This window comes from Lagenorhynchus albirostris, chromosome 15 (assembly GCF_949774975.1).
Source record: "Lagenorhynchus albirostris chromosome 15, mLagAlb1.1, whole genome shotgun sequence".
Lineage (NCBI taxonomy): Eukaryota > Metazoa > Chordata > Mammalia > Artiodactyla > Delphinidae > Lagenorhynchus > Lagenorhynchus albirostris.
In genome coordinates this window covers 80,874,619-80,883,544 of record NC_083109.1, presented here as the reverse complement: position 1 = coordinate 80,883,544, position 8,926 = coordinate 80,874,619, and the positions used below count along the sequence as shown (strand labels likewise).

Below are 8,926 nucleotides of genomic sequence, written 5' to 3'. Positions count from 1 at the left end.
GGCTCCTTAATTGTGGCTCACCTGCTCCTTAGTTGTGGCATGCAAACTCTTAGTTGTGGCACTCATGTGGGATCTAGTTCCCTGACCAGGGATGAAACCCGGGCCCCCTGCATTGGGAGCGTGGAGTCTTAACCACTGCACCACCAGGGAAGTCCCAGAAGCAGAACATCTTTTCCAACGTATACTGGCTGCTTGTAGGTCTTCCTCTGTGACTTGTCTTTTTCAATTCTTTGCCAAGAAGCATTTTCAGTCCTCACTTTACTCCATCTTTCCGTCGCCTTGGATACTGTTGCTAGCTATAGCACTTTAGGTTTGAAATGGTTTTCTGTTGGAATTCTGCAGACAATGTTCCACTGCCTCATAGAATCCGTGGTTGCTAGTGAAAAGTCCCGTGTCACGCTGATTCCTGATCCTTAGTACGTGACCTGCTTTCTTCTGTCTGAAAGTGTTTAGGATCTTCTCTTCAGCCCTGATGTTCTGAAATTTCATGACGTGCCTTTCATGGGTCTCTCTGCATTCATCGTACCAGACCCCTTTTAATCAAGAGACTCATACATCTGTTCCGGGAAATCTTCTTCTGTGGTTTTTCTTAAGTAATTTCTTTTCCTTTGTTCTTTCTTTTTTGAACCCTTCTGGTTGAATGTTAGGCTTCCTGGACCAACCCTCCAAGTCTCTCCTTTCTTTCTTCCTTTCCTTCTCTCTTGCTCTCATTTTGATTTCTCTTGATTTCAATGTATAACTCTTCTACTGGCTTCTAAATTTCAGCGCTCACAGTTTTCATTTCCCAGAGCTTTCTTGTGTTCTCTGTCCAGTGTTCATGGCATCCTCAGGAGGGTGCCAAGCGAGGAGGGGTGGGGGTGAATAAGGTGGCCTGGGCCCCTCACTCCGCCTTTCTCCTCTCCCCTGAGAGCTGCTTCTGAGGTCCCGCATGGCTCCTCCAGTCTGGACTCTGCTGCTGCTGCTGGGGGCTGCCTGGGGCCAGGGCCTCATGCCTACCCCTGCCTGGTAAGCTGGGCTCAGGGGGCAGCTGGGGGTGGCTCTGAGGAAGAGCGAGGGGCGAAGCTGGAAGGGGCAAGTGGGCTAGCGATGAAGGGCACGGCCCTGGTAAGGAAGGCAGGAGTGATGGGTGTGAGAAGGATGCTGAACAGGAATGGGTGGAGCCCCGCAGCCCACAAGCCTGGACCTGAGATGCGTGAGCAGCTCAGTGCGAGCAGGACAGAGCTGAAGGGCGAGGAGAGAGGAAGGAGGTGCAGAGCCGGGGAGACAGGTCTGAGCATGGCAGGGGAGGAGAGAGAGGTCGGGCCCTCAGAAAAAGGACAACACCCAGAGCAGACCCAGCGACAGACAGACAGCAAGTAGGAAGCAGCAAGAAATGATGGGTGGCTTGGTGTCCTGGAGCTTGTTTGAGGGGATTTGAACGAGCAGGACTTGAACTACTAAAACAAAGGGCTGTTCTACGTGGCCCACACCACCTGGAAAAGGGCAGCTGGCTTCTCTGTGGAATTTCTAAGGTGTTGCTCAGCTGTGTGTTCAGTTGGGGCAATACCATCCCTGACACCTACCTGGCAACATGGGACCCATACAGTCCCTACTCTGTGGGGAAAACTTGGGCTACAGCACAGGAAGAGCTCGACCTGAAGGAAGGAGATTGCTCAGGGCCAAACGCTTAGGCGCTGCGTGAGAATTCCCCGTACAAAGAAACTGGTTCTTTCTCATGCGAGAGAACCCCGCGTGACATCCAGGGCATAGACGGGTGGAGGGACCAGTGGGGATGTGAGGAACTTGGAGGGGAGATGCTTTCTAGGAGACAGATGACAGCTTAAGGTGAGAAGGCTGTGAGTGACCTTTTTGAAAACCTTCAAGTAAATATATGTCACTGCATACACGTTGATACAATATGGATAAAAAGAAAGGGACAATCCTCCAGAAAGCTCACAGTCCTGGAGGCTTAACAGTTCTTGGTAACGACGAGGATCACATTTTTTTTTTTCTCTCTGTCTCCAAATCAATGCCAAGGAAAGAGAAGCCTCTGGACTGGAAGCCCGTCTCTCGCAGCTCGAGGGAAAACTGTGAGTTGGAAGCCGGGGCTGCTCAGTCCCTCCCAGGGGTGGCCACCCCAGGTGCCCTCAGGCAGGGTGATGACATAAATATGTAATAAATGTGTGAAGGGCAGCCCTCAGAGGATGGAGCGGGGAGGGAACCGGGGAGGAGTAGAGTACAAGTCCTGCCTGAAACATCCACATTCAAATGAACAACAACGAATGTATGCTTCCCAGACAAGCCTGCCTGATTGCGACCTCCGTTTGCAACCCCTGACCTAGTCATTCTGCCCCTCACCGACCCCAGCCCTGAATTTCTCCTAAGAGAAGACTTATTTCTCAGCTTCCCTTTCCCAAATCTCTGCTCTGGACCCTAAATCTTAGTGGCCACCTTGCAACCCTGCTCTGCTTCCCTCCCCCCACCTCCTACCCCCCCCCCAGCCCCACTGGCTCTGCAGCCGACCCCCTCCCCTCTGCCCTCTCCTGGCCTCACAGTGGCCCTTTCTTCCCAGCCGTTCTCACCCAGTGTGATTTTGAGGATGACTCCAAACCCCTCTGTGATTGGAGCCAAGTGTCTAAAGATGACGGGGCCTGGACTCGGGCCAGTGAGCCCTCCCCCAACAGCAGCACCGCGCCCCCCGGCGGGTACCCCAATGGAGGTGAGGAAGCCGAAGGTTTAGGGAGGCATCTGGGAGGTGGACACTGGTGGATCTGGGTGCAGGGAGGCGGCCGGAAGTGATACCCGGGCTCTGGGAAGGGGGGCGGCAGGGCCTCACCATCCCTGGCTCTGCCTCCCCCAGAGGGCTACTACCTGCGCATGGACTCCAACACCTTCCGCCCGGGCGGGGTGGCGCGCCTGCGCAGCCCCCCCGTATGGGAGCAAGGCCTCCTCTGCGTGCGCTTCGCCTACTACATGTTCGGGCCGTCGTGGGGCGCCCAGCTCAAGCTGCTGTTGACCACGGACCCCAAGGGCAAGCGCCCCAACGTACTCTGGAAACACAGGAACACCCAGAGCCCCTCCTGGATACCCACCGCCATCACGGTGCCCATTGGGCGCATCCTGCCCAGTCGGGTAAGGCCGAAGACACGGCCTGGGGTCCCAGTGGGAATCTGGCTGTGGGGGGTCCAGGAGGGGCTGGGCTGGGACAAGGAGGGGCACGGGGGCTGGGCCACCTGAATTCAGGCAGGAAAGTGGGAGCCCGAGGCAAAGGGGCTCACAGCGTGGGTGATCCCCCCTCCCTCCCGCAGCTGACATTTGAAGGAGTCAGGGGCAGCACGGCTTATCTGGACATCGCTCTGGATGCCATCTCTATCCGTCGGGGCTCCTGCAGTCGGGGTGAGCCCCCGTCCCTCCTCCTCTTCCCCCCACGCCTATACATCTGCCCAGGTGGCAGGAGTAGCTCAGGGACCGAGACCCTGGTTTCTTCCAGAGCTGGGGCGACTTGCTTCCCTTTACTTCCACACCCCACACCTTTGACCCCTGAAGCAGCCACATCTAAAGAGACGTTCTCCTGGAACACAGAATTGTGGTGACACCTGTCCTAGAGTGACCAGCCGTTCTGATTTGCCCTGGGCGGTCCCTCTTTTCGCACGGAAGTGCTGCATCTCAGGAAACCCCTCAGTCTCTGGCAAACCTGGACATTTGGTCAACCTGGCTGTTACCCCAGATCTATCCAGAATTAGCACTCTAGGCTGATGTTAGAGGTTTGAGGGGAGCGAATTCAAGGGAAGGGACATTCCAGAAGCTGCATGCAAGGAGCCAACACTTACTGAGCACAGGAACTGCGCCAGATGCTCCCACACGGGGTGTAACTTCCAACAGGCCAGTGCTGTTGTTCCCAGTTTATCGATGGGGAAACTGAGGTTTGGGCAGCCTAAGTAATCCGTGCCAGGAACACAGCCACGGGGGAGCAAGTCCATATCTGGCTTGCAAGCCGGCCGTGGCTCACGTTAGGACCCAGGCTGAGACTCAAGAGTTCTGACTCCAGACTGAGGCATACTTTTCTTTTTTTAAAAATTTTTATCTTATATTGGAGTATAGTTGATTAACAATGTTGTGTTGGAGGCATACTTTTCTGAGCTGCCTCCCCTTAGAAAAAGCTAAATCCTTCCTCTTTCCTTTTCCCTCAGTCTGCAAGACGCAAACGTGCAGTTTTGACACTCCAAATGATCTCTGTGGCTGGAGCTGGATCCCGACGGCCTCTGGGGCCAAGTGGGTCCAGAAGAAGGGGTCAACAGGGGTGCCGAACGTGGGGCCTGAGGATGACTTCTCTAGCCCTGGTAGTGAGTAATGGCCATGCTTCTTCCGTCCTTTGACTTTCTGAGCTTCTAGTGACCTTTGTGGGAGTTTACGATGCTTGCCTGACCACTCTACAGTAACTCTCTTGGGATGGCCTGGGGCGAAAGTCAGCGAGCTCAGACCTCCATCAGCTTAAGTTACAGGACAGAAAACAGATTCTAAGCACCCAGCCAGCTTCCCCCACTGCCACCCCAAAAGCCCTACAGCCGGTAGACCCAGCACAGCCGACTCCTCACCTCTTTTCCCTGGCACCCTTCCTTCTTCATTCATCCAACAAATATTTATTGAGCACCTACAATATGCCAAGTCCCAGGCCATTGAGATGCATCAGCTTACAAAACAGACAGAGGATGGTGGGGGACAAGGAGGAGACAGTTCCTGAAACAATAAAGAAGTAAATTATATAAGCTTTAAGATGACCAGTGCTATCAGAAAAAAAAAAGTTGAACAAAGTAAGGGGATCGGGAGAGCAGGGTAGGGTGGGTTGTAAGTTTTAAATAGGGTGGTCAGAGTAGATCTCAGACAGGTCACATTTGAGCACAAACTTTTAGGAGGTGAGGGAGTGAGGCACGAAATTATCGAGGGGAAGAACATTCTAAGCAGAGGGGCCAGCCATGCAAAGACCCTGAGGTAGCAGTGGCTTGGGGGGTGGGTGTTGAAGTGCAGCAAGGAGCCTCGTGGCTGGGATGGAAAGAATGAGCTCAGACGGGTCCTAGGAGGGGCAGACCATTGTCAGGACTGATTGTGGCTTTTATTCTATGTGGATGGGGAGCCCTTGCAGGATTTGGAGCAGAGGAGTGACCTTATCTACTTACGTTTAAAAGGATCACCTGGGTTTTTTTGTATGAGAATCCACTGAAGGGATGGGGCAAGGACAGAGGCCATTCTTCTCCATCCTTCCCTCCCCCCCAAATCCTTGCTCTCCTTCCTCTGATCTTTCCTGCTGCCTGAGGTTTGCTTTCTAGAAAGACCTGGTGAAAACCCCAGCCCACGTTCATTCTAAGCCCCTGGAGAACAGGGCAGGGCCAGCCCATCTCTGCATCCCCCTTAGATTTAGCACCAAATCCCGTGCCCAGCAGTTTCAGTAAACGTCGTTGGGTTTGTTTGTTTGTTTGTTTGTTTGTTTCCATTTTCTCTCTCTTCCTTTTTCCACCTTGCTCCCTTCCTTACGTTCTTCCATCTTTCCTCTTTCTCTCCCGCATCTCCTTTTCCATTTCTCAGACGTCCCAGTATGGACACTTGTTGCGTTCTTTCACCATTTTACTCTTTCCCTCCTTCTTCCCTGTTGGCTCCTTTCTTTTCTCTCGCACTTCTGCCCACTCCCTCCTCTTCAGCCGTCTTCTCTCCCTTTCAGAAGGACACCTTTTCGGGTTTCACTCTCCAGGCAGAACCCCGTGGGGCGTCCGGCACGTGCGTGCGCGCGGTCGGAGGCCTCTTTAATTCCCCCCTCCTTCCCATGGCTACCAGTTGCGTCACGGAGCGAGGTCCAGGCTGATTGGCTGCGTGAGCTGGCGGCAGGGGGCAGGAGATCCCTGCAGGTCCGCATCAGATCGGGACTCTCACCACTTTGCGTGAAGCAGCTATGTCCAGTGGGTTAAGAAAAGGAAGAGGATGTGACTGTGGGGGGACCTCAAAAGTCTGAATCCAAAGGACAGGATTCTGGCTGCTTCTGAGAGGATGCCGCGTTTCTTGGGCGGCGCCCGCGTCCTCACCGAGACCTGCCAAGCACTTCTGGAAGGAACCGAGGTCTCAGCCAGTCGTGTGATGGGTTTAGGCCCATCTCAGCGCTGGCTGATCCTAGGCAATTGTTAGGGCTCCCCAGGGCCAGGCTCCCTGCCCTCGCAGCCCCTATCCCTGTGCCATCCCCCACTTTACTGGCCTTTTCCTTCCCAGGTGGCTTCTACATGCTCCTGGACCCCAAGAATGCAAAACCGAGGCAGAGCTCTGCCCTCCTGAGCCCTGTGCTCCAGTCCTTCGGCTGCCTGAGCCTGTCCTTTCACTACACCCTACGTGGCCAGTCTCCTGGCGCAGCCCTCACGGTCTATGCTTCTGACTTGGGTGAGAGTGACAACGTCATGGCATTTACACTGTCCTGAGGCTCTTCTCCCAGGGTTGGGTTGACGAGGAAACGTGGGGGCATCTCTTGGGGTCTGGGGAAGCCTGGGATACTTGCAAGATGATTCTGCGGAGTGGAATTTGGGAGCGGAAGGCACAGGGTTCTGGAAAAATAGATAAAAACGCCAGGAGAGTGAGAGAGAGAAGGACGTGCTTGCACGTCGGGGAGGGGAATCCACTTCAAGTGGTCCCTCTGCTACTCATCCTTCTGAGTATAGGTTTGAAGTCATTTTCCAGCCCCCAGTCATCTCACTGCTCTCTTGGGTTCCTTCCATTGTAGGCAGCCGCCGGAAACACACACTCTTTTCAGGACAACCCGGACCCAACTGGCAGCCCGTTTCTGTCAATTACACAGGCCAGGGACAGATTCAGGTACAGAGGAGCAGGAGGTGTCAGGTCTCCTTGGACGTGGGAGGCGCACCTGTTATTGACAAGGACTGAAGATCTGGGCCCTGGAAGCTGCGTGCCTGGGTCCCTGAAGAGAGTAAAATCAAATGGAGGGGGCTGAACATTTGGGCTGTTTGCTCACTCCCGGCCCCTTCTCCCTCTCTCTTCAGTTCACCGTGGTGGGCGTGTTTGGGGAGATCCCAGAGCCAGTGGTGGCGGTGGATGCAATCAGCATTGCTCCCTGCGGGGGTGAGAGCAGCTCTGAGAATGGGGGTTGGGGATGGGGGAGGAATAGAGAGCATGGCCCAGATTTCTCCCATCTCCCATTTTGATCCCCCAGAGAGCTTTCCTCAGTGTGACTTTGAAGATGAGGCCCATCCCTTCTGTGACTGGGTCCAGGCATTACAGGATGGCGGACACTGGACCCAGGGAAGTAAAAACACGCTCATCCAGGGTACAGGCCCCTCGGGAGCCTCCCTTAATGGAGGTGAGGAGATGGAGGACCCCTCAAGCCAACGAGTTACTGAATCTGCTCCCAGCGAGGGGGTGGACTGGTATGATTGACGCAAGGTGTAGGCGGTGAGGGTCAGCCAGCGGGTGTTTCCTGGGAAGCCGCCATGGGGCCAGAGCTGTGGAGGCCACAGAGGTAGAGTGAGCTGAGGATTCTCGTGGTTCTGGGGTCACTTGAAACCCCCAGAAGATCCAGGTATAGTGCTTCATTGAGCCCAAGGCCTCAAAATCCACTGGGTCATTTTCAGTCAAGACATTGACTGGTGCAGCCAACAAAGGAATCTGGGTTGCCGGCTTGGTTTTCCCTTTCTTTCTGATCCTGCCTTCTTAGTTAGAAGTCTAAAATGAGCAGAGAAAAAAACAAAACAAACAAACAAACACCCCACTGCAATGTGGGGAGTTTGGGTGTTTGCATCAAGTCCCCATTTGGAAAGCAAGATGTCGCTCAAGAAAGCACCAGACTTGTCCTCTGCAGGTTTCTCACCTTGCCTGTTCCCTTCTTTTGCCCAGAGGGTCACTTTGTCTACCTTGAGGCTGACAAGTTCTCCCAGGCAGGCCAGTCTTTCAGACTGACGAGCCGGACCTTCTGTGCCCTGGGTGCGATCTGTGTGGAGTTTACCTACCACATGTATGGCCTCGGGAATGGCACAAAGCTCAGGCTTCTGCTGGGGAGCCCTGCAGACAGCTCCCCAACTCCTCTCTGGGAACGAGTTGGGTCTCAAAGCGCTGACTGGCTGAACGTCTCCATCACCGTCCCTTCGGGACATCAACAGCCCATGCAGGTGAGAGACAGAGAGAGTCGCTCTTTAAGTGTCACTGTGAGGCCAGGTGAGGGGGACATAACGCCTGGGATCAGGGAGCACAACCAGGGCTGAGAGGATGGGACACTGGAAAAACAGCAGAGCAGAGGGTGCTCTGTGTTCCCTGTGAGGCTCTCTGGCTCCTGGAAGGGGCCCGGGCCCCCGTTGCACTGTTGAGGCCAGAACAAGGCGACATCTTAGCAGAGGACAGACCCTCTGCCCGGAGAGTCTCTGAGTTGACGGGGATTCACTTTCATCTCTCTCTTGCTTCTTTCTCCCTCGTACCTTCAGCTGATGTTTGAGGCTGAGAGGGGCACCAGCACCGCCTTCATTGTTGCTCTGAGTTTCATCTTGATCAGTCACGGGACCTGTCAAGGTAAGACAAAACCCCAGGTCCCGGAAAGGGGGCCATGCTCCAGGATGACCATCTCTTGGGCTTCTCTGCGTGAGCTGCTTAAAATGCAAGTCCTCTTTTGTGTCGAGTCCTCACGCAGCTTTGTTCCCTATATTCTGCCCACCCGTACCTTCCCAGCCCCATCAGAATGCTTGCTTGAGTGAGTGGGACTTTGACGCCGTGGATTTCTGGGGTCAGACCCCTCACCTAGTGAATGGTGATCCCAAAGGGAAGGCTGATATCCTATTTGTTATTTGTTTCCTGTACCCGGCGCAAGATCGGACATATGTTAGGAATGGTGTTGGTCAGTGTTACCTGAGTGGAGGCTGGGGCAGGGAGGAGAAGGAGAGGCGTGAATGAGTTACTGCTTTGAGCGCACCCA

General features: G+C 54.4%; 1 protein-coding gene across 1 annotated transcript in view; it reads left to right on the top strand.

Annotated features, from left to right (window-relative positions):
- Positions 1-928: 928 nt before the first annotated feature.
- Positions 929-8,926, top strand: part of ZAN (zonadhesin) — a 32,058-nt gene continuing 24,060 nt past the window's right edge. Inside the window, exons 1-12 of the mRNA XM_060124055.1 lie at positions 929-974; positions 2,010-2,069; positions 2,552-2,698; positions 2,840-3,111; positions 3,288-3,375; positions 4,170-4,322; positions 6,232-6,396; positions 6,734-6,825; positions 7,011-7,089; positions 7,181-7,327; positions 7,861-8,132; positions 8,442-8,526. Coding sequence (XP_059980038.1) covers positions 929-974; positions 2,010-2,069; positions 2,552-2,698; positions 2,840-3,111; positions 3,288-3,375; positions 4,170-4,322; positions 6,232-6,396; positions 6,734-6,825; positions 7,011-7,089; positions 7,181-7,327; positions 7,861-8,132; positions 8,442-8,526 — 1,606 coding nt within the window. The remainder of the gene's footprint in view (positions 975-2,009; positions 2,070-2,551; positions 2,699-2,839; positions 3,112-3,287; positions 3,376-4,169; positions 4,323-6,231; positions 6,397-6,733; positions 6,826-7,010; positions 7,090-7,180; positions 7,328-7,860; positions 8,133-8,441; positions 8,527-8,926) is intronic.